This window comes from Bos javanicus, chromosome 11, assembly GCF_032452875.1.
Source record: "Bos javanicus breed banteng chromosome 11, ARS-OSU_banteng_1.0, whole genome shotgun sequence".
Taxonomy (NCBI): Eukaryota; Metazoa; Chordata; class Mammalia; order Artiodactyla; family Bovidae; genus Bos; species Bos javanicus.
The window spans coordinates 62168830-62194508 of record NC_083878.1 but is presented as its reverse complement, the minus strand read 5'-3'; the positions used below and the strand labels follow the sequence as shown (position 1 = coordinate 62194508).

The window sequence follows — 25679 nt, the reverse complement described above, 5'->3', positions numbered from 1 at the left end:
TGTAAACTGTATGGTCTTGATCACAAGTATTTAATTCTGCCATTGAAGTATTACAGCATTGTAATAGCCACAGACAATATGTAAAGAGTAAGTGTGGTTGTGTTCTGATAAAACTTTATTTACAAAACAAGGTGGCCAACTCTACTCAAAAATATAGATCCTCTGTTGTAACAATGTTTTTGTGCACACCTTTGTTGCAAGCATGACATGAGAAATGTCATTCTAAATGGCTATTCTCCCACAATAATTTCTTTTTAGTTAAGAGGGTAAAGTATTACCTGCATTTAAAAAATAAAAACCTGTGTATACTATATAATGTTATTTTGAAAGGAAAATTGATCTGTATATAAACTCTATGCGCAGAGAGAAAAAAGCTTGGGGGAAAGGGAAGGGGAAAAGGGATGGAGCTGGAGGAGTATAGGGGAAGCAAAGCGAATGAATATTAACCTACAATTTCTATTCTCAGAACTATTTGCAAAAGCTGGCAGTTAACATACAGAGTATATATAAGACATACTTGTACCCTCAAGAAACTCATGACATAGTTAAAAGAGCAAACTTGTTTTTTCCCTCTGCATTTCAAAACTGTAAACATTACAGGCATATGGGATTGTAAGCATTTCTTTTAAAAAACCTAGGCTTTATAAACAGACATTTTTAATGGAGATTTACATTTTTATAAACAAAAAGACTTCATAAAATCGTATTATACCCAGAATTCTATTTTCTATTCTTTTTTTTTTTTTCCTATATCAACTTAGTATTTCTATCAGTAACCATGGTTCACTGCAGGGGCATAGCCTCCTGAAAGGATCTGTTGCTGGCATGGTGTTTGGAATGGTGGTGCTGAACTGGAAAAGGCCCTAGGTGGTTCTGACTCCTCTACTTGCTTCCTTCCCCACTGTCCAATCCCCACTCCAAGAAATCCTACTACATATCATAATCTCTCAAAATACACAAACGCAGATTTCTCTATTGGCAAAGGAGAATCTTGAATCATAAAATATAGTGAAAGTAACACATTTTGGGTTCTTCCTTCAAGGTAGGCTCTATCATCAAAAGGTTAAGTTTGTCTAAGGAGAAAAAAAAATTCCAAGTCATCAAGAATTTAGAATAAAACCACACCTTTATCCCCAGGTATGTCATTAATCAGAAAAGTGAGGCTATATCAACGAAGAATAAATTCCAAGCAAAAATATTAAGTATTTAAAGTGGAAAAATACATAATGTCTAAATTTTTTATTGTAATTTTAGGCCTGCTCCCAAACATTCTTTTTTTTTTAATTTAATTTTATTTTTTAACTTTACAATATTGTGTTGGTTTTGCCATATATCAAGATGAATCCGCCAGAGGTATACACGTGTTCCCTATCCTGAACCCTCCTCCCTCCTCCCTCCCCGTACCATCCCTCTGGGTTGTCCCAGTGCACCAGCCCCAAGCATCCAGTATCGTGCAGCAAACCTGGACTGGCGACTCACTGAATTTATAACTAGATCCTTTTTAAAATTATATAACCTATCCAGAAGATTGCTCGAATTTTTTCAAGAGAAAATATGACTAATTCTACCACTTAAAAACAAAAAATAAATCACAATGCATTACTAGAGCAAAGGAAATCAAAGACTAAAATATAAGACCCTAAAAAAAAAGCATGCTGTAATTGACAAGCACTACAGACAAGAGAAATTTTAACTTTAACATCAAAAATGAGAGACTCCTCAAGCTGAACTCTTAGGTGGGTTTTTTTTTTTTTTTTTGCTTTGCTTTTTTTTACCATGGGCATGTAATTCATAATTTTTAAAAGTTTAATAACTGAAAGACATTAAAGAGGTACTCTTTACCAGTAAACTATATTTAAGATTTTCTCATTTGAAAAACTATGAAGGACTCCATTAGCTTAACCCACCAGATATGGCATACCAGAGAATGTGTACATGCTTAGTTGTGTCTGACTCTTTTGCAACCCCATGAACTATAGCCCTTCAGGCTCCTCTGCCCATGGAATTTTCTAGGCAAGAATACTGAAGTGGGTTGCCATTTCCTTCTCCTGGGGGTTTTCTTGACTCAGGAATCAAACTTGAATCTCTTGCATTGGCAGGCAGATTCTTTACCACTGTGCCAGCTGGGACACGCTATACAAATGAACACATACGTTATATTCCAATAAAACTTTACCAACACAAGCAGTGCTATAGCCTTCAGACAGTAGTTTACCAAACTCCTGCTCAAAACAAACCTGTTTTTAAACCAATATTAGATTATCTCTTACTACATAACAAATAAACTATCTACATACAATTATTCCACTCCATTAAGTCTTTTCTACCTTTAGTGAAAATTGCCATAAGCAGCAGTGATCAAAATTGCTGGAAAGGAAAGAAAAGTCAATGTGTTAACCTAATCTGTCCCTCAAATAATCTCTTTGTTTAGATCAATCATTCACCTCAGGATACATGGTCTCTTGGCCTCAAAGACCAGTAGGAAGACAACACACGCATACAAACCATTACTACTGATTAAGCCAGCTAAGTACCACAGTATGATAGAAATAACCACAAACTCAGCAAAATGTTTCATAGTTTAACATATTTCCATATGTTTCCAAATAGAGTCTCATAACAAACCTATAAAGTATAGAAAGCACTTGGTATTATTCTCATTTTATATAAAGCTCAAAAGCAGTAGAGCTAGATTAGAACCTCTGAGACTATTGTACTGCATCTCTTCAGAGCAGCTTTCTTCAAGGGGGCTGATGACAGAAGTGGAGGCATTTAGACTGGGCCTCAAAGAATGAGTAGGACTAACAGGCGAAGAGCCCATAGTGTTCCAAGGAAACAACATACACAAAAGACTAGGGAAATCCTATGTGTGTGAAGGGAATGTTGGGCTGGTTCAGGAAAAGCAGGTAAGGGACATACAGTTAGAAATAAGGGTTGAAAGCACGGGAAGAGCTCTGAGTAGCTGACTTCATGTCTGTACGTGACCCTAAGGACAATGAGACATTAGATGGTTTGTAGAAAGAAGGAAGAGAACGTAATGAAGCTTTTATCATGTGTCTGAACAAAAGAACTGCCTCATACTAAATCATGTTAAGTTATGAGGCAGTGTTATAGGGAGATTAGACTTTCGTAAGTTCTCTGCAGGACAGGATGGATGAGTCTAACAAAGGAAAGTGGCAGAAGGCTATCTCTGTAGTTTCAAAGTCTGAAGTGATGGTTCCCACAGGTACCCTATAGTACCCCACCCCCAAAAGTGACACCAGTGTTCTAAATTACCTTACATTTTCCTACATTTTATCTAAAACTTACCGAATCTTCCGGAGGTCTCTGGATTTTTCCCCAATCCACAGAAGGTCCCTTTTCTTGCAAAAATCTGTGAAATAGCTTCCGAAATCCATCAAGGTCTTTTTTAGTGTGCTATGAGAACAGAAGTCATTGTTATAGCTAACAGAATGCTTAGTATTTAATAAAAACAGACATATATTGTACATTTAAAATACCTTTCAGAGAAATTCTTACAGCTTTAAAGCATGGAGTACAGCAGAGACTTTTTTACACTCCATTTTAAAACTAAAGAGGAAGAAAGCTAATAGGAACCATACTTAAAGGAATACAAGCAATCTCCCCATCTCCCACCAGTATCATGTAATCTGAATACCATTCGGTCTACTTGAATTCCAACTGCTTCTCTACATTTACTCACCAATATAGTTCTCTACTTCCTTTAAATGCAAATTAATCTTCACCAAAAGAATAAGAAAGAACAAAAAACAGCTAACCTCAAAAGGCTAAGTACAAATTTAAATTTGAAAATGAAAAGGATAATCTGTTGATTTACAAGAAAGTAAACACTTGCCTTTTCTGGGAAACCTCTATCATAGCTGTCAGAGTAGCCCAGTTCTGTTAGAACAGGCTCTTTGGAAAAGGCATCCAGGATATAAGGTTGATAAATTAACTTCTCACAATTTTAACTGAATACTTACATCCATTTTTTCCACCCAATGATATCAAAACACAGAAAAATAAATTGTAACTTTGTTCTGATTCTTTTAACTTTAGAAACTTACCAGAATTTAAAATATTTAAAACAGGCAATGGTTTTATACTGAGCAAATACTGAAAATCCTTAATTAGTAAGCAATCTTAATTTTTAAAATATATCATTACATTTTGTAATTATTTCAGGCTAGATGATCAGTGGTAGCAATAACAACTCAGCATGTAGATGGATGAAAGCAAAAACATAGTGTAAGGGTCCTTACTTCAAATTCATGTGATGGTGCTGTGGTGAGTATCTTTTCTAGTTCCTTCTTCACAGATAATTCTAGTTCTTGTCGAATGACTTCTTGGAACTGAGAAGCACCATCCTGAGACATTGCCTTGCTGAGATCTAAAACAAAAATGTAAAAACCACAAACTGAGAACTGACAGCCATTCAAACAGCTGGTAAACCACAACCAATTTATTTCTGGTGTGCCAGTTAAATGAAAAGGGCTCAATTCTCTGGTCCCATCAACCTCCAGGAGGATTTTAACATTGCCAACTACTTATAACTTGATAATCATACTGGCTCAAATTTGACTGTCTGGTATATCTATATGCTTTTTGAATGTATCTAAAATATTAAAAGATGAAGCAGGTGGAAGTAAAAGGATTAATCATCATTTGAGCATATATTAAATTGTTCCATCTCTATTAATGTTTCTGTCCTAGCCATCAAAGCTGCAAATGAGGACATTCAAAATAACATTCAGTTCAGTTCAGTTACTCAGTCTTGTCCGACTCTTCCTGACCCCATGGACTTCAGCACACCAGGCCTCTGGTCCATCACCAACTCCCGGAGTTTACTCAAACTCAAGTCCATTGAGTCGGTGATGCCCTACAACCATTTCATCCTCTGTCATCCCCTTCTTCTTCCACCTTCAATCTTTCCCAGCATCAGGGTCTTCTCAAATGATTCAGCTCTTCACATCAGGTGGCCAAAGTATTGGAGTTTCATCTTCAACATCAGTCCTTCCAATGAACACTCAGGACTGATCTCCTTTAGAATGGACTGGTTGGATCTCCTTGCAGTCCAGGGGACTCTCAAGAGTCTTCTCCAATTCCACAGTTCAAAAGCATCAATTCTTCGGTGCTCCGCCTTCTTCACAGTCCAACTCTCACATCCATACATGACTACTGGAAAAACCATAGCCTTGACTAGACAGACCTTTGTTGGCAAAGTAATGTCTCAGTTTTTTAATATGCTGTCTAGGTTGGTCATTAACTTTCCTTCCAAGAAGTAAATGTCTTTTAATTTCAAGGCTGCAGTCACCATCTGCAGTGCTTTTGGAGCCCAAAAAAATAAAGTCTGACACTGCTTCCACTGTTTCCTCATCTATTTGCCATGAAGTGATGGGACCGGATGACATGATCTTAGTTTTCTGAATGTTGAGCTTAAAGCCAACTTTTTCACTCTCATCAAGAGGTTCTTTAGTTCTTCTTCACTTTCTGCCTTAAGGGTGGTGTTATCTGCATATCTGAAGTTGTTGATATTTCTCCCGGAAGTGTTGATTCCAGCTTGTGCTTCATCCAGCCCAGCGTTTCTCATGATGTACTCTACATATAAGTTAAATAAGCACGGTGATAATATACAGCCTTGACGTACTCCTTTCCCAATTTGGAACCAGTCTGTTGTTCCATGTCCAATTCTAACTGTTGCTTCCTGACCTGCATACAGGTTTCTCAAGAGGCAGGTCAGGTGGTCTGGTATTCAGAATTTTCCACAGTTTATTGTGATCCACACAGTCAAAGGCTTTGGCATAGTCAATAAACCAGAAATAGATGTTTATCTGGAACTCTCTTGCTTTTTCAATGATCCAGCAGACGTTGGCAATTTGATCTCTGGTTCCTCTGTCTTTTCTAAATCCAGCTTGAACATCTGGAAGTTTATGGTTCATGTACTGCTTGAATTCTCCAAGCCTGGCTTGGAGAATTTTGAGCATTACTTTACTAGCATGTCAGATGAGTGCAATTGTGTACTAGTTTGAGCATTTTTTGGCATTACCTTTCTTAGGAGTTGGAATGAACAATGACCTTTTCCAGTCCTGTGGCCACTGCTGAGTTTTCCAAATTGGCTGGCATATTGAATGCAGCACTTTCACAGGATCAACTTCCAGGATTTGAAATAGCTCCACTGGAATTCCATCACCTCCACTAGCTTTGTTCATAGTGATGCTTCCTAAGGCCCACTTGACTTTGCATTCCAGGATGTCTGGCTCTAGGTGAGTGATCACACCATCGTGATTATCTGGGTCGTGAAGATCTTTTTTGTACAGTTCTTCTGTGTATTCTTGCCACCTCTTCTTAATATCTTCTGCTTCTGTTAGGTCCATACCATTTTTGTCCTTTACTGAGCCCATCTTTGCATGAAATGTTCCACTGGTAACATTAATAAGGGCATATTTTGTGGAATATGTCCTTATGGATCTGCTGCCTCATAAGAGAGCTGAAGGGTTTGGCAACTGAAACAAAAGACTTCTTCCTCCAGGCCAGATGAAAAATTTAAGGATTTTTTTCCATTTTAGAAGGGGGGTCACTTCAGTTTATATTCTTACCTAAAGAAGAACTCTTGAGAGATACTGGCAATTCCAAAGTGCCTCCACTTGCCTGGCATAAAAATTTTCATTTTAAAAGAAGGGCACAGGGCCGCCTCCCTGTTTCTAGCTCCTAATTAAACTTCTATGCTCATCTGTGTCGAACAAGATTATCAGGACTTTTGACATAGCTAGACACCTCTGTAACAGATGGATCTAACTAAAGATGACCGAAATGTCTGTTAGGTGAAAACAAACAAAAATAGAAAAATACAGAAAAAGGAAACAACCCAGACTCAAGTACCTTGGGACAAAGATACTAACACAGGCTGTTTTACGTACTTCATTATCTAAACAGAAATTCTGTCTACTTCTTATAAAATAAGGAAGAGATTATTGTTCACGTCCCCCCATCTTCAATACCTAACTCAATCTTAAAAATGTGTTTTGAAGCTACATTTCATTGATAGCTAGTCAGTTCTATAAATGTTGGTATCAACAATAGCTAAAAAAAAACTCCCACATGCCATAAATTCCTTAATTTGTTATCTGGGCAGAAGGAAACACATAGACAAAATTAAAGGCAAGATAATCAATATTTTAAAGATAGTTTTGAGAGCAGAAATTAAATTACTGTTAACAATTAGTAAATATTTAACACCTGAGGTGATTTAATGCAGACAGCCTCTCCCAAATACTGAAAAATGTTAACAAGTGAGATATTTATCATAGCTTTTCGAAAAAAAGTTTATACACAATTTCCACCATGTTAAAAAAAAAAAAAAAGAATTTGGTGAAAGCACACAATCTAATCCTAAAATAGTATATTCTAACTGTGCTCTTTCTAAAGGCTAAGTTTATGGACTCCAGTAAAACTATCAAAATGACTCAAACTGTGGTTCATAAACAACTTACATGTGAGCTAAGAAACATCATAAGAAACACACACGGTTATGTTTCATAAACAGAGATATGTTTCAACTAGTAATTTGCAATTTGATTATAATCTATAAAAAATGATAATAATGAATGAGCATAGTGGTACAACTTTTTTTGCACATAAAGAGTTTAAGTGCAAAATAGAGTCACATAATTATAAAAATTACTTACAGAATTAACAAATTGATACTGTCTATATTTACAAATGCAGAGAACAGGTAACCATGTACATGTTGTACAAAGTAAAATTAAAATTAAAAATGAATTAAAGCTTGAAAGATGAAGTAATTTACCAATTTTAAAATGCATACACAAAGACCTCTGAACTACACACGTTCGTTCAAACTGAACCAATGATGGAAAATACAAAAAGTGCAGCATTTCTAAAGAACCAGACATTTCTACCATAATTATTTTCTATTAAAAGAATTTTTCCTGTTCTGTCTTTGGAGAACCTTTCTTTTCCCTAAGACAATCATCTTAAGAATGTTTTCAGGCACTACAATTTGTAACAATCAAAAAAACAGTCTTCTAATGGGTCCACAGTATTCAAGAGATTGAAGCCCAATGCACTTCGGGGTTCAGCACTATCACTGTGACAGGTAACTAAAAACCCCTACAGAGCATTTTAAACTAGAGTTAATGTGACATCAACCACACATGTTATCCTCTGGCTAACTTAGCTGTAGTTTAAAGTTTGTCACAGGTTAAGTACCCCACTAACTCCCATATTAAATAAAAAGTCACTTGGAAGAAAAATATACTAAATATAAAATCACTAAAGAATGCATATATCATTTGATTCTATGTCACAGACTGATTAAAACAGATTAAGAAGTTACTATAAAACAATTTTAAAAGTTTTTTGTTAGACTCAAAAACATCTACAAGACTCTGCTTTGTTGAAGTTAGGTCCTAAAGGCCAGCCTGCATAGTCACATTCCTCCAAATAATGATGGAAATATTTAACTTATATTTCGGGCAAATGCCAAAAGTGAGATAAAATTAAATTTTATTTATTTTTACTACAAGTCTACAAAGTCTGAGCTGTTTGAGACATGAGAAAAACCTAGAAAACAGAAAAAAAAAAAACAAAACCACCACACCAAACTTTAGAGACTCATCCTGCAGAACAATAGCCTATCAATGTATGTGATTTAAGGCTAAAAACACACAGAACCCATGTTACTATCCTCCCTTCCAAGCCTAGCAAAGAAGAACTGAAAGCCTCACATTTAATACTAAATAAATACTTAAAAAAAAAAACAACTACATGTGATCTTTGCCAGCTGCAGTAGGTCCAACCTTCAGGAACAGAAACACAAGATTCACACTTGAGTTGTGACAAATATTCCAAACCTTATTCCTCCTGTTCATTTGATATGGCACCAAAGCAAATAGAGAACCATCTGCATTCCTTCTCCCCCTCTACAAATCTGAACAGCTTTTACAATAGAAAAATCAAGCCCATTACCTCTTCTACCTCTTTCCACTGCTGTTTCCTTCCCTTTCTCCTGTGTGAGGTGCTACTACAAACTTCTGATTTTAAGTCATTTAAGAAAGGGCTTTCAATGAATAAAGAATTTTCAAGAATAAGGAAGTGTGTTTAATCAAGAAGAATGTCTATTCTTAAGCACCTGGCACAGACTAAGAAGCACAGCACTAGAAACCATTTCCCTTTGCAGTGACCTCTTTTATCCATTCCTGAATTCTTTAAGAAAGACTTGGAGTTTTTGGTAGGAAAAGAAGTATAGAACTTAGAAGCTTTCTTGGACCTAACATTCTCAAGTTACACTTCTGGCAATGGCAGCTGTGTTTCTAATGGAAGGTCAATTAAAGAACCCACTGACTAATATAAACTGCTGCTGCTGCTGCTAAGTCGCTTCAGTCGTGTCCGACTCTGTGTGACCCCATAGACGGCAGCCCACCAGGCTCCCCTGTCCCTGGAATTCTCCAGGCAAGAACACTGGAGTGGGTTGCCATTTCCTTCTCCAATGCAAGAAAGTGAAAAGTGAAAGTGAAGTCCCTCAGTCCTGTCCAACTCTTAGCGACCCCATGGGCTGCAGCCTACCAGGCTCCTCCTCCCATGGGATTTTCCAGGCAGGAGTACTAGAGTGGGGTGCCACTGCCTTCTCCGAATACAAACTAGAACCTCCTAAGATGTTTTGTCCCCCCTCACTTCCTAACAATAGAGAATTGATTCCCCTCTACTTTAGATAGAGAGCATTTTAGGGACAAAACACTTCATTACCTCACTCATAAAATCAAGACATTTTTAGAGATGAGAGAGAGCATTTAATCTACTCTCAACATTTTACAAATGAGGAAACTGAGGTTGAAAAGTTAAATGACCTACCCAAGGTCATAGAGCAGGCTAATGCTGGAAACAAAGTCAGTTTATTCTGAGCCCAATTCCACCACAGTGAGGTAGAAATATCCTGCTCATTTCTGCCAACTAGTCTGGCTCTCTCTAATCTTTGGCACAAAATCCCTAAGTAACATTCTCCTTCAAAAGCATTTCTATCAGAATGTTTTATTACAGGAAGCTCACATCAAGCTGGGTTTACAAGTATTGTCTTAGTTGACTTAATGACAATTTAGCCAACTGAGGATAAAACAGGCAGTAGCTTTTTAGACACCTTTCCCCTGCCTCAACTTCCTAACTTTTCCCTGTTCATGAGTACTAAGATTTCAACATCATGGACTTTTCCCTATTCAAGTGGCGCCAAAAAAGCGGGAAAGGGAGGAAAAGGGGAGGAGGAAAGCAACAGAACTGAGAAGTATGAGATATTCAATCAAACAAATTATTGTTTTTGTTTCTTAATTCTGTTATTTTATCCATTTCAGCAACTAAGAAGTATACATAATACCCTTCCCCTGACATTCTGATACAGACACAGACAAAACAACTTCACATTTCAAAGCAGAAAGCTAGCTTCACAGGGAGCAGGGCACAGAGAACACCAAGGGCAAGGAAGGTGAGGAACCCTCCCTCCTAGGCCACCTCCCATCCCTCAGATCTAATTAGTCCTAACCTTCCTTGGAAATGCATAAGGAGAGGTACCCAAAGTCATAGAACCGGTGAGCTCACTTAAACCAGGAAATGACCTGCGATCCAAATAAGCATAAAACTCTAAGAATGCAATGGCAACCAGAAATAAGCATGAATAAAGCTGAGGATGGGGCTTCCTACGTGGCGCTAGTATTAAAGAACCCACCTGCCAATACAGTTTAGACGCAAGAGACACGGGTTTGATCTCTGGGTTGGGAAGATCCCCTGGAGGAGGGCATGGCAACCCACTCCAGTATTCTTGCCTGGAAAATCCCATGGATAGAGGACCCTGGCGGGCTACAGTCCATGGGGTCATACAGAGTCAGACATGACTGAAGCAACTTAGCACGCACGCACAAAGCTGAGGATATATGCTGACTAGATTTATGACCTATTAAAGCTAACCAGCCTCTCCTGGGCTCTTATTGCAGTCCTTTAAACTCAGCTGTTTGTGAATATTCCTCCTAAAAAAACTCTTCTTCTATGGATTCAGCTACCCAGTATTATCCTACATCATCTCCTTTTATTATAACCATGCCTCAATTTCCATAACTGGCTCCTCCTTTCTTCTCCTACTCTCTGGGTTTCTAAAGATTCTGTTCCCAGACTATTTCCCCCCTTATTCGTTCCCTTATTGTTCTCCTTACTGATAACTCCTAAATACATGCCTCTCATCCTGATCTTTTTTCCTGAGCTCCAGGTTAACATTCCCTACCACCTTCTAGACCTTTTGCACCTGGACACCCAGTTGGGTACCTCAAACTCAACATGGAAACCAAACTCATCATCTAAACTAAATTCATCTCCCTGCCCCAGCCTCCATGGCATTGACATTCTGCTAATCACTGGTAGGCAACCTAGAAACCTCAGCCACAGTTGGTTCATCCTTCTTCACATTACATCCACATCCAATACCAAACTTAACTGAATCACTACCATTCCATTCATTGCTTTTAATTCCTATAGCTGCAACCTTAATTTCACTCTCCTGGTCATGATGACAATAGTTTTCTAACTAGTCAACCCATCTGTCACTCTAATCTGGTGATACCAGGTAGAATGGGTTTGTTTCCCTAAAAATGCAACTCTAATTATATCACTTCTCTTCTCCATTTGGTGGGATTTTCACTTGATGGAAAAGAAATACAAATTCCTGAGCCAGGCACATCTTAAAAAGCCAAGCTGAAGTACTTTTTTTGAGTAGCTAAAGCTAATGAAAGTGCTCAAGAAGAAAGCCTAAAGGTTCCAAGTTCCTGTTTCAATAGGACTTCTAAAACCTTAATATGCATACAGATCTCCTGGAGGGCTTGTTAAAACATAGATTTCTGGGCAAGTGCCCAGAGATTCTGATTCTGGGTCTAGTGTGAGGAGAATTTGCATTTCTAATAACTGAATGTTGCTACTATTGCCTTGAGTAGCTCTGATATAGATTATACTCCAATTATCTGAACATGTTTGTAGCAGCCATGCATGTCAATGGTCTTCCTACCCCAATGCTATTCTGGTCATCTATTCTGTTTCAAGGCCTTCAAAGATGGCACTAGGCCCAGATTGGTTGAAAGCCTTCCCAAGGATTGGTTTAAATGTGAAACATAAAATGATTCTGGCCAGTGAGCCTCAAAGATATGGTTTGCCAAAGAACTTTGGATAAAGGCATTACTCACTGAAAGAAGAGAAACCTGAGAAAAATGAATATGTGTCTATCCCTCACCTTGGGTTTCTTCTGATATTTAGTGACTCTGAAGAAAGCTGACCCAAGAATGAGGCAAACATACTTAAAAGGACAGAAGAAAGAAAAGACTGATGCTGTTTTTATACTGAATTAAACAACTCTGGAACATCCCACTTCAAGTCTCTCATTTTTTTTTTTTTTAAGCTAACTGAGTCGGTATTTTTCTGCTGTATAAAATTAAAACCATCCTAACTATTGTAAGACTGTTCCAAAACACATATCTCAAGTGTCATTCAATGCTTTTAGAGAAGGGTGAGCAGAAATGAGGAGGAAAAAATAGAAATTAAAGGCCCAGTTGTGAATTTCAAAATCATAAGAATCATCCCAACAACTGGGAAACCTCTCTGATCTCTCAGCCCCCCAAAGCTTAAACTCTGTGTGACTTGAATAATGTCTGCTATTGTCGGGGGTGGCACTCCTAGAGTTCTAGGTAGTAAGTAGCTTCTGAACACACAAAGAGGTCCCCCTTTCTACCCTAACTCTGCTATGTGGAGGTTTTAATCTGTACTGTATCAGACACATATCAAAAACCCCCAAAACTAATTCTTTGCTGAGATGCCTGTCTGTAGCACTGTAGTGGTTTGAATAGCCAATAATATATCATTTGTAAGTGTTTAGTTTAAATGTAACCTCTTCCTAGAAATCTTTCTAAACTAAGCACAGTCGCCCATCATGTTTTCACGTGGTAGATCCTTGAACCTCCCCTTTATGATATCATATTTTCTAGATTTATTCAATGTATATCTTACCCAGCAATATCCAAAGATATATCATATGTATTTTGTTCATCTATGTAATCCCAATGTATTCTTAAAACAGAGCTAGAAACATAGCAGATTCTCAAGTAATGTTTATTAAATCAATGAGTAAGAGTCTACTATGATACAACTATGTCTGGGTATAAAGATGTTAGGGTCCAGTCCAGTGGAGGTAGTACCTGGTAAGGTCAAAGAGACAGTGTTCAAGAGCCATGATTTCAGGCCATGGAGAAGAAGGGCTAAGAAAAGTAGGGACAGTGTCTTGAGTACTTGAAGTCCCCAAGGTTTCTCAAGTAGAGGCTGATTTATCAGGCAGTTTCAGGGATGTCGTCAAAGAAATTTCAAACTTATAGGCCTAGACAAAATGATCGCTAAATTTTTTTCAATTCTTTATTATTGTGTATAAATGTTACTGTAATGTTTTCACAAACTTTAGAGGTTAAACAAAAGTGGGTAATGTATATATTTTAATTTAGCTTAATTCAGTAAAATACAGAAAAATAAAGTCCATGTCATTCAATCATAAAGAAAAATCAATTAGTTGGTTTTATACAATTTTATGTGATCTTTTAGTATTAAAAGTATTGTATTTTATATTTTAATCGATTAGTATTATTTTATATTATAAACTATGATTATTTACATTTGCAAAGACTTTTAAATGACTCAGCCATGTATATCCTAACACTTGCACAGGTAAAAGCCATATGAATGCTATAAATGAGTTTTAACAAAAATTAAAAGGTACCAACCAGGCTTTTGAGAACTGTTCTAGCACCAGATATGCAGAGATACTTGATTATCAAGATTTTTGTTAATCATGCATTGCTTGCTTAAAATTTTTTTAACTGTTAGAATTTATACATAAACCAGATTTCTCATTAATAATTACGCTTAACCTTGCTCTCATACAAGACGGTAGCTCTTAACACTAAAAAAAAAAGAAAGAAAGAAAAACACACAGCAATTAAAAATCAAAAGAAAATATCATTTCTGGAAAACCGAACATTCAGGAGAGATGTGCCAACTAGTTAAATAACATCACTTGGCATCAAGTTTTATGGATGGTAAGGGGCCTGTCATACCCATTTGTTGAGAGGACAGTAAAGGCATACAGTATAAAACCACAATAAAGGACTAAAAAATGATTTAATAGGCTTGTCTATAATTTGATTTATGTTCAGTTCAGTCGCTCAGTCATGTCCAACTCTTTGCGACCCCATGAATCGCAGCACGCCAGGCCTCCCTGTCCATCACCAACTCCCGGAGTTCACTCAAATTCATGTCCATCGAGTCGATGATGCCATCCAGCCATCTCATCCTCTGTCGTCCCCTTCTCCTCCTGCCCCCAATCCCTCCCAGCATCAGAGTCTTTCAAAATGAGTCAACTCTTCGCATGAGGTGGCCAAAGTACTGGAGTTTCAGCTTTAGCATCATTCCTTCCAAAGAAATCCCAGGGCCGATCTCCTTGCAGTCCAAGGGACTCTCAAGAGTCTTCTCCAACACCACAGATCAAAAGCATCAATTCTTCGGCACTCAGATTTCTTCACAGTCCAACTTTCACATCCATACATGATCACTGGAAAAACCATAGCCTTGACAAGACGGACCTTTGTTGGCAAAGTAATGTCTCTGCTTTTGAATATGCCATCTAAGTTGGTCATAACTTTCCTTCCAAGGAGTAAGCGTCTTTTAATTTCATGGCTGCAGTCACCATCTGCAGTGATTGTGTAGCCCCCAAAAATAAAGTCTGACACTGTTTCCACTGTTTCCCCATCTATTTCCCATGAATTGATGGGACCAGATGCCATGATCTTCGTTTTCTGAATGTTGAGCTTTAAGCCAACTTTTTCACTCTCCACTTTCACTTTCATCAAGAGGCTTTTTAGTTCCTCTTCACTTTTTGCCATAAGGGTGATGTCATCTGCATATCTGAGGTTATTGATATTTCTCCCAACAGTCTTGATTCCAGCTTGTGTTTCTTCCACCCCAGCGTTTCTCACGATGTACTCTGCATATAAGTTAAATAAGCAAGGTGACAATATATAGCTTTGATGTACTCCTTTTCCTATTTGGAACCAGTCTGTTGTTCCATGTCCAGTTCTAACTGTTGCTTCCTGACCTGCATACAGATTTCTCAAGAGGCAGGTCAGGTGGTCTGGTAGTCCCATCTCTTTCAGAATTTCCCACAGTTTATTGTGATCCACACAAAGGCTTTGGCATAGTCAATAAAGCAGAAATAGATGTTTTTCTGGAACTCTCTCGCTTTTTCCATGATCCAAAGATGTTGGCAATTTGATCTCTGGTTCCTATGCCTTTTCTAAAACCAGCTTGAACATCTGGAAGTTCACGGTTCATGTATTGCTGAAGCCTGGCTTGGAGAATTTTGAGCATTACTTTACTAGCGTGTGAGATGAGTGCAATTGTGCGGTAGTTTGAGCATTCTTTGGCATTGCCTTTTTTGGGACTGGAATGAAAACTGACCTTTTCCAATCCTGTGGCCACTGCTGAGTTTTCCAAATTTGCTGACATATTGAGTGCAGCACTTTCACAGCGTCATCTTTTAGGATTTGAAATAACTTGATGAGTCTAATTCCCTTGAAAATGAAATAGGGCCCTAGAGATGCTGATTTACCAAAGGACACAGTGGCAGTGACAAGCAGGAATCCCAATCCTGCTGCCCAGTGCCCTGCTTCTCCTTCCTGGAGGAAGTTCTCCCCTTTCTCTGTTACAGTGCATTTGTTTACGTGGCTTGCCACCTCCAGGTTGTATGCCACCAAATCTGAAGGAAAACTGGCAAAAATTCAAATATCTCTATTAAGTGAGGTTACTGCACAAGATGAAAAATTAAAAACTACACATCATAATAAACATTCTCTTGTGCTCTTCACTTTTCCTTCTATATTGTTTATTTTCTGGGCAATGAAAAATCGAAGAAAGCTTTTATGTACTCTATAAATATTTTATTACCAGGACTAAGCATTTTACCATTGGCATAAATGAACCCGCAAGTGAACCCACAGTGCAGAACTGTGTCACTCTGTTTTCCTGCACTCTTTGGGAGTTTTAAAATTCTAGGTAGGGTTATAACATAAATGAAAATCACATCAGCCTTTGCCAGGGCAACAACCAGAGAGAAACACAAACTTCAATTACCTTTGTGGCCAAAGAGCAAGTAGAACCATTGTTAAACAGAGTGTCCCCTAGAATAGCATTTTTTACAATTTGAAGACTAACAATTAAACAGTAGACTGAACATAATGAATTTGTACATGAATATAACGAATAGTGGTTTTGTTTTTTTTAAGATACAAGTTAAAAAAATCACAGAGAAACATGGAACTCTCTTGATTTATACAGAAAAACTAACAAACATCTAGCAAGGTTTGGAAAACAGAACATTTTGTTGTTTATATAAGTAACTAAGATGACAACAGTCAATTTCTCCATGGCTCTCAAAAACAATCCTTAATAGTCAAAATGGTTTTGGGGGCACAGTCAATTTCATTTGGCAGTGAGTGAGAAAAACAATGGGACTGTTGGCAGAGGCAGAATTTGAGTCCTAGACAATTACTGTGCAACAAACTAAAGGAAATGCCTGCATCACCAGTCGAGAGAACTGGGAAACAGATTTCAAATGGAGCATTATCCCCCTTTTCACACATAAACCCAACCAAGAAACACATAAAGTTTAATTTTCTTTCAATAGTTTAGCAACCCAACTTGCAAAGAATTTAGTAAGCTATTAATAGAAAGATGCATGGCTGGTGGTAGAATTTTAGAGATCTAAGACATATGGTTTCAATTAATAGTCACTGTGCCTGGGATAAGCCATCAAATTACCCAAGACCAAGACGTCCAAAATTCCAAATACCATTACACGAAGTTAAAACATGAAAGCTTGGAAATGAAACTGTAGGCTGTGACAAAAGGACACAGTCTAGAAAGCCAAGCTTCCACAGAGATCCCAAGCAATCAAAGGGTGGAAAGTGAATCACACTTGCACATTCATTAAATCCCAAATTTTCAGAGGATCTCACTGACAGTTTTATTCTAATATCACTGGGATTTTCTCCACTAGCATAAATTCTGGATATGAGGATGAATCATGTTACACAAGGTTAATACAGTCAACTCTTAATTATTCATATTTACAGATAATCCAGAGTTAAACTTTCAAATACTTGTTTATACTAACTTTTCAGAAATGGAGAGATCCAATGGGAACTCCTAATACCTGCACTTCCACAAAAAGTACCAAATTCAACTTGGTGGAAGCTGGAAAATTACAGTATATTATTCTTTGACTCAGAATATTTTTATTACAAGCCCAACTAATGTTCCTCAAATAAGTATCTTTTAAGCAAAGTTACTACAATTCACAAGTTACTGGAATCTTCTATGAAGAAAAATAAATACAGAGAGAATGGGAAGTGAGTATGAACTGTGAATGTGAACTATTAGTATATTACAAGAAAAATGTGACATAATATTACACAATTAATAGTCTGTAACTGGGCCACCAGGGAAGCCCAAGAATACTGGAGTGGGAAGCCTATCCCTTCTCCAGGGGATCTTCCAGCCCTAGGAAATCAAACCAGGGTATCCTACATTGCAGGCAGATTCTTTACCAACTGAGCTACCAGGGAAGCCTCAATATTACAAAATTAACATTGTCATTTCCTTTTAAAGTTATTTTTCAATTTATCTTCAGAATATTAAACTGACACTTCCAAGAAGTATACCAGTTAATATTTCTTATTTCTCTAATGTTCAATTTATTTTCTTTATGAGTGCTCAGCTCAGTCGTGTCTTACTCTTGCCACCCTATGGACTGTAGCCCTGCAGGCTCCTCGGTCCGTGGGATCTTCGAGGCAGGAATACTAGAGTGGGTCGCCATATCCCCCTCCAGGGGATCTTCCTGACCCATGAATCAAACTTGTGTCTCCTGAATTGGCAGGTGGATTCTTTACCACTGAGCCACCTGGTAGACTCTCACAAATGAAAATCATCCATTTTACTGGAAGAAAGACCCAGTTATCAAAATCACCCATTTTACTGGAACAAAGATGATCTGACCAAGATCCACATTAGAAAACAAAGAGTGTTCATCAGTACAACTCTGAATTTCTTTTAATTTTTCATGTATAACTGTGACTATGAATTTAACTAAATCCTTCTTCTTCTCAAGCAACATAATGAATGCTAAGCTACATCTTTAAAAAATGAGAAGTGTGCCTTAATCATTGCTTTGCCACCTCTAGTCTTGCCTCAAATCCATGCCACAACCTCCCTGGGCTGAAAACATCCTAGTCATCTAAATAGTCAGCTACAGGCTAAATTTGGTCTTAGGATTTGAGAAGAACCAGGCTTAGGCCTGACCTCTACAACCAAGCCCCAGAATGCTTCTCACCCTGATGTTCATCTGAGACCCCTCCTGTTATAATTAGTTCAACTAATCTTCCCTGGCTAGGTGCCATTGACCAAATAAGAATCACCAAACTAAAGACATGAAAAGAGAATTCCAACAAATGGAAAAGTTGACAGGCCTCAAATATTTTTTAAGTGACACAGAGGCACTCAAATGGCTTTCCCTGAAATAGAAGGAAGGACTTCAATTTAAGAATATTAAGGGCCATTTTTATATAATTCAGATAGATTAAATTTTTTTTTTTTTTTAAGTTCCTCTAGGGACTTTCCTGGTGGCCAAGAGGTTAAGGCTCTGCGCTTCCACTCCAGGAGCATGGGTTTGATCCCTTCTTGGGGAACTATAACCTGCATGTGCCGCAGCCAAAAAAAAAATGTTTTTAATTAAAAGAAAAAAAAAAGAAAGAAAGAGATGTTTCAAAGTTCCTCTAAATTACAGCATAAGTACATAACACAGCCTTAGTTGGCTAGATGACAATAGGCCCAGCACCATTTATAAGTTTCAAATCATGTATGCAGATTGCCCCGTAGCTCTCAGATCCTTTGGGAAGCCAAATTCCAAATGCACCCATTGACACACCTGGCAAAAGTCCTAGCTGCTGATGAACCAGCAGGTCACAGGAGGAGGTATCACCTCCAACTATGGCAAGTAGTAGATACATTTATTTAGTACTCAATCAAATAGTAGTCACATTTATTTAGAATAATTGAGGACCCTGCAACAACCCCTGGGATGGAGAAAACTAGCAAATGGAGATGCAATTTTACAGGCAGACAGAAGGTGACATGAGGGCAGAATACACCAACTAGGGAATTAAGCCAGAGATCCAATAAACAATCCTCCTATGAGAAGGAATCTTAAGTGCCTGAGGAACACAGACTTGAGAGATGCCCAAAATAAGTTAAATCTTCTTCTGGCTGAGTATTACATATACTGAGAATTCTCCTACCTACTGACGTTAAATATTTTTATTAGTTAAACATTTCTACCTAATAACTTACAGTCAAAGTGCTTAAGAATGGAGATACTTAGCATTCTTATATGCACAGAGCCTAGTTTTGAGACAAGAGATTCAAGCCAAGTGTAGCAACCAGATTTCAGGACATTTAAACATAAGTGCACACAACACACAGGTATAATACCCAGATCTGTGCCCATCATAAGGGATACAAGAGAAATCCCAATTTAGCATATTAGAAGAGCTCAAAATTTTGTTGTTGACTGGACTGAAACAAAAACTCTCACCAATTATGTATTCACATCATCGTTCAAGCTTTCCCCTCCAACTCCATACTTTAAAAATATATGTATCACCAAGTTGCTGGAGGCCTGAACACCAAAACTGGAATAGGAAAATAAAGAACTGTCATAGGTGACTTGTTCTGCTTCTGTTGGGTGACATGCGGTTATATTTATGGTGGCAATGCTATCCAAAAAGCCATCACCGTTTTAAGAAAGGAAAGGAAAATTTACTGCCCCGTCAAACTGCACTCACATAATTTGTCTCATTTCAGCTTCTCAAAAACCCTATGGCATAAGTGTTAATACCCAATGTTTATATAAGTATTAATAAAAATGAAGATTCAGAAAAATTATGTGTCTATGATTACCTATCAGTAACAGGATTCAAACCTAGATCCATCCCTTTTACCTTTCTCAGCAATTATATTAGAGGTGTTATTAATAAACTACAACCAAATGTGGGCTAAACTACTAAAAAAGTGCTGTGTTTCTCATCCATCATCTGTGACAGGTTCTTTCAGAGCATCTACCACTTCAAGACACTGTATTTCCCCCAGGGATATAATATTATCTTGGCCCACAGGGAACTAACAGTCTAGTTGGAGAAAGGAGCCATTGTTCCTGATAAGTTTTTAGCTTAGGAGGCAACAAAAGGACAAGCGTTTAGACACATTTATATACGAATTTCAGTGCTTACTAGCTGTGAACTTTGGATAAGATACTTAAATTTCATCACCTATAAATATACTACCTCTCAGGGTTCTTGTGAAGCTTAAATGAGACAACATATGAAAACAGCTTCAGTTCAGTTCAGTCGTTCAGTCGTGTCCGACTCTTTGCGACCCCATGAATTGCTGCTCGCCAGGCCTCCCTTAGGGGCCTAATATTTGTCCATTCCTTTCCTTATGAAGTGGTACAAGCTAAGTATCAATGCACAGAAATATTAAGAAGTACAACAGCAAAGATCAATTTCATCTACTACCAAAAAATTCAGAAACAAAAATCCCAACCCTTTTACTTAAAAAACTGATATGTGGAGACAATGGATTTATGTGCCAATAAATTTATCACTTATCATAGCAACAGAGTTAATACACAGAGAATTTACAGTTGATGTTCAAATTTAAACAATGATAAACAGGAGCAAAATCATGTTAAACTTTTTTTCAGAGGGGAGAGGTGTGTCATCTTTTTGTGCAAAATTGTCAAATTTAAAAATGAAAACTACCATTTAGAGCAAAATTGGATGGCAAGTAAATGCAGTGTTGGATTGAATCATGGAAAGTCTGTCTGTGGTTCAGTTAATAGTAACGTTACTGGTGATAATTTCTTAGTTGTGATGTATGTGAGACTTTTTTACAAATCTAAAGGTATCCCAAGATAAAAAAGTTTATTAAAAAAGAAAAAGTGGATGACAAGAGAAAGGAATAACAATATACCCAGGTACTACCACTTAATACCTCCTGAAAGCAATTAGTTAGCCATTAACAGCAAAAGACTTGACACCAGTCAATCCACAACACCCCTTCTGTAAGCTGCTCTAAACCGTAACAACAAGAACATCTGGAGTTTAATAATATTCTCAATCTTTAAAAAGAAGTGACTTGTCCACTTATCTCTAGCATATTATTCCAATACTGGCTTTCTGGTAATTAAATGTCATCATTACAAAAACAAGCAAACTTCTGACAGTTACCTCTACCTTCTATTCTTGACTAAGACATTTATTCAGTCTGAACATAAGAGGCTTCCTTCATCACATATAAAGCATAATATGAATTTAGAAGTTTAATGACAAGTGACATTTCTGAGCTTTGTGCTAAAGGCAGATAAGAATCCCATCTGTTTTCAAAATAATGCAGGCAGTCAAAGTCTCTTATTTTATTATACAAAACTCAAGAGTTAATAAAGTAGTGATGTAAAACCTACTATGACATTTTTATGCCCAGGGCCAAATGATGGCCATTACTGATACAATTTTTTTAAAGTACATCTGCATTTATTGAGAGCCACATTAAGTGGTTGTGAACTTTACTAGCTGTGTTTTCAGCAAGATGGCTGAAGCTTTCACACTCTTGGGTCCTCAAAAAAAGGGTTTCCTTACATAAAGAGAAGGCAAGTCCCATGCTACACACTGATGACAGAGGTTTAAGGTAGCATCAATTTCAAAGTGTACACACACACACACATACACACACATAACATTACTGCTTAATTTAGTTGAGATGCATTCTTTAAACCTTTTCCAAACACACATGTAGAATTAGAGAGCAATTTGCTAATTTCAAAGAAACCCTAATAATCTTTACAGATTTCAAGAGGGGAAAAAAAAAACAAACAAACAGCAATGCAGCAAAGTCATTTCTTCTGCTGAAATGACCTCCAGCTTCTACGAGCTACTCCCTGTTTCGCAATAAATGAATCTGAGACTCAGACCACGTACACACAAACGGAGAAGCTGAGAACACTAAAGCTTCCCCAACCGTCCTGGCTAAACCCACCTGCCTTTCCTCAACCCTCTCAGTTCCCCTTCCCGTCCGCACCCAGAGTTACCTCGACTTCGACCATGAAAAGAGAACAGGGATCAATCGGCAGCCAAAATCCTGTTTTATCATCATTTACAGCCACTATCCCGGGAAGCCAGGGTGCTACTAACCTGATTTCAGGGAGGCAGAACTAAATGCAGCAGACTACAAGGGTATAAATGATACGTTATCTGAAACGCCAACCCAGCAGCTCAAGACAGCTCAAATGTCAATTTAACGAAAAGGGTTTCGCAAACAGTATCTCAAATGAACATTTCCACTTCCAAACCACCCACCAACCTCTCCACTGCCGGTCCCCAAGTTCGGTACTGCTAGAGCAACCCCGGAGATAAGAAGAAGCGTGTCTTACCTTGAACAAATCTCGACATTTTAGGGATTTATTAAAATACTCTGGCTTACAAATATAAATATATTTAAATGTCTAGAGGAGTCAACGCTATAGAGGTCTTTCTTCCACTCCTGCTTTAACAAATGACGAATTCTTTCTTCTCTTCCTATGTTTGGCCACTTAGGAGAGTATTTACTCAAAAAACTAAAACTGCCTCCAAAACAAAAACAAAAACAAAAAAAAACTTAACCCCCTTCCCCACTTTCAAAAGACAGAAACTTGGTTCGACTGAGTCTGCTTGGAACTCCAGCCTACACTGCACCCCTGACACAAATGAGGGCCAGCTGGAGGCTCCCGGAAAAGGTAAAATCACACGAACTTAAATTTCATCAATGAAAGAGGCGGATCTAGAGCGGCTTCACCGCCCCCCCGGGTCCCCACGCCCTCGGAGGCTGGACGGCCGCGGGCACAGGCGGGCCGCACCCCTACATCCCCTCCCCTTGCTGCCTTCCGGCCTCAGGACGGTTCCCGGGGAAACTCAGGCCAACAGCGGTTCCCGCCCCAGCAGGGATCGGGAGGAGGGGGAGGCCTGCCAAGGGGGACGATGCAGTCCTTTCTACCCGCTCAGAAACATCCCGGGACTCGGAGGCGCTAAGAATTCGGCGTGCCGTCCGGAGGCGGGCCGGGGCCTCCAGACGCCAGCCTCCTAGCTGCAAGCGGCCGCGGCTTTTTCCCGGGAGGGGCCGAAAGCTACACAGCCCCTCCCCCGCAGCGGACACTAGGGGGCCACCCGCGAGGGGAGAACCCCTGTGCCGCCCCGAATCCGAGGGACCGGAGTCAGCCCCAACCCTCACACATTCTAGTTTCTCTTGGCCGAACCCCAAATTCGGCCTCCGGGGCCAAAGTGCAGGTTGAGTAGACTGGCTCTACAAGCCTCAGAAAGGGCAACACACTCGCCCTTAGAGTGGTGGGAAGCCCGCCCCGGCCCCTCCCCAAACCGCCACCGAGACCCACCTTCCTCCTCTTCCTTTAGCAGCTGGGAAACTGGGGGCGTTTGTAGCGCCCCTGGAAGAAGACTTGCAGGCTGAGAGAATGTCACCTCTGAGGCACCCTTCTCTCTCCCTCTCTCCCCTCACAAATGCACCTCGAGCCCCTCGCCAGTTGTCACAGCCCAGCTGCTGACCCCCTCGGTCCACCTAGCTGCGGGATCCCGACATCCAAAGCCCCCACTTTCTCCTAAACACCTCCCCTCCCCCTCCATTTGGAGCGGCCCCTTCAATGCGGAAATGCACCCACCGCGCAGACAGACAGGAGCAGCCTCCAGTCAGGAGCCGAGGCGGGTTCAGGGCCTGGCCAATGAGACGCACGGAAGTGTCAGCGGGTGGGGCGTCTGCGGCCTGAGGCAACTCCCGGAGCCGAAGCTGCGATGGGGGCCGCGCGTTCTGCGGCTGAGAAAGGAGTGTTTCACCAGTACAACTCCCAGCCTTCCACAGATACTTTAGCAAGAGAGAGAACCTGAAGCACGATTGGTTATTTTCGTACTGCTTAAAAATGTTTCCGCTTACCAGAGATTGAAGATAGTTATGTACCCGGCGGATAGGTCCAGATCGCCCTCTGCCCCCCGCCCCCAAAAGCAACTACCCTGAGAGACCCCAGGCCCTTCTCAGTAAACACAAACTCTTCTCACACCTCCTGGTGTCGGGAGGGTGAAAATGTCGGGAGGGTTAAGGAATAAGCAGTTGGATGTGTGGTACTTACTAACAGGAGGAGAAATGTAGGGCATCGAAGAAAATGCCATGTGAAGGCTCTCACACCATAACTACCACCCCAGTTCCAATTCCTACAGAGGTTGTCGTTGTGCTAGTCGGTTCACTTGTTCAATAAAAGGGGAAGTGACTTTGGTTACCCATCATGAGACACTTACCTTTTAGCAGACTCTTGAAGTCCTCAAGGAAAGAGGATTTTAAAAGCTAGAACGTTGGCAGTGACTCGGGGACTGCAAGAGGGCCCGCCCAACGCCGCTAAATCACACCTGGTATTGCCAACCCCACCTGCCTGTATGACCCAGTGCGCCGGCCAGTGGGTGTATCTCAGACTTTGCAAGTCATGACTCAACCCGCCTGCATTGGGACAAGTGAATTGTCAGCGCTATCTTAAGGTGCCTTCTATAAATCAAGTCATTCTAGAAGAGCTTGAGGCATTGGAAAACACTAATCAACCAAGGTAAGCGAGAGTTTTTAAATGACTCATTCTGTAAACAAACTATTCTTTTTAGTGCTGCATATTCCTATGGGAATGTTACTGAAGTAACATAGAAAAGGCCAATGATTCATTTGTCATACTGGAGAACGATAACGCTTGATAAAATCTTTTTTCTGTGAAATCCAAAAATATCACACCCAAAAACCTCTCAGCTATAAAAGTAATTTCCCCACATAAAACCAAAGAAGTGTATAGAATCCAAATGTCTACTCTTTAATAAAAGCCTTTATGTACTGTAGAGGAATTTTTCCGGCACTAGTTAAGCAGTATTTATCCATCAGCGTCAACACCAAAATAAAATACTACCAAATAATTTGAGCCACATAGCGTTGCTTAGCTGAAAGGTGATAAAGTTGAAGAGTGGTGAAGAGTCTTTAATTATGGAGGTTTTATTGTAAGAAGGATGATCAGTTATTTTCTACCTACCAAAAGATTAAGGGAGAGGAAGTGAGTTTTAATTGCAGCAAGAGTTTTTGGTAAAATCTAAGGATGACATCTTGGTTTATGAGTGATTACATATTAAGATATAGTATCAAAGGATGTTGTACACTTGCTGCCTCAAGAAATCTCTAAAAAGAAACTGCCTGTCTTCAGTGGTTGCTGCTGCTGCTGCAAAGTCGCTTCAGTCGTGTCCGACTCTGTGCGACCCCATAGAGGGCAGCCCACTAGGCTCCTCTGTCCCAGGGATTCTCCAGGCAAGAAGACTTAAATGGGTTGCCATTTCCTTCTCCAGTGCATGAAAGTGAATAGTGAAAGTGAAGTCACTCAATCTTCAGTGGTTAAGTCGTATCAATTCAGAGGCTGGCTCTTAGAGAAG

The 25679-nt window shown here is 39.2% G+C and overlaps 1 protein-coding gene across 3 annotated transcripts in view; it reads right to left on the bottom strand.

Moving 5' to 3' along the window:
- The window catches only part of UGP2 (UDP-glucose pyrophosphorylase 2), a 56404-nt gene extending 32550 nt beyond the window's left edge, over positions 1-23854 (bottom strand). Inside the window, exons 1-3 of one of the 3 annotated variants that reach the window (XM_061432785.1) lie at positions 23615-23854; positions 4263-4390; positions 3310-3417 (exon numbers count right to left, since the gene is read on the bottom strand). In XM_061432785.1, the coding sequence (XP_061288769.1) occupies positions 3310-3417; positions 4263-4376 (222 nt within the window). In that variant the 5' untranslated portion in view covers positions 4377-4390; positions 23615-23854. Of the gene's footprint in view, positions 1-3309; positions 3418-4262; positions 4391-22382; positions 22548-22621; positions 23455-23614 lie in introns of those variants that run through there. The other 2 variants (XM_061432783.1, XM_061432784.1) reach the window with 2 other exon arrangements.
- Between the last annotated feature and the right edge of the window lie 1825 nt (positions 23855-25679).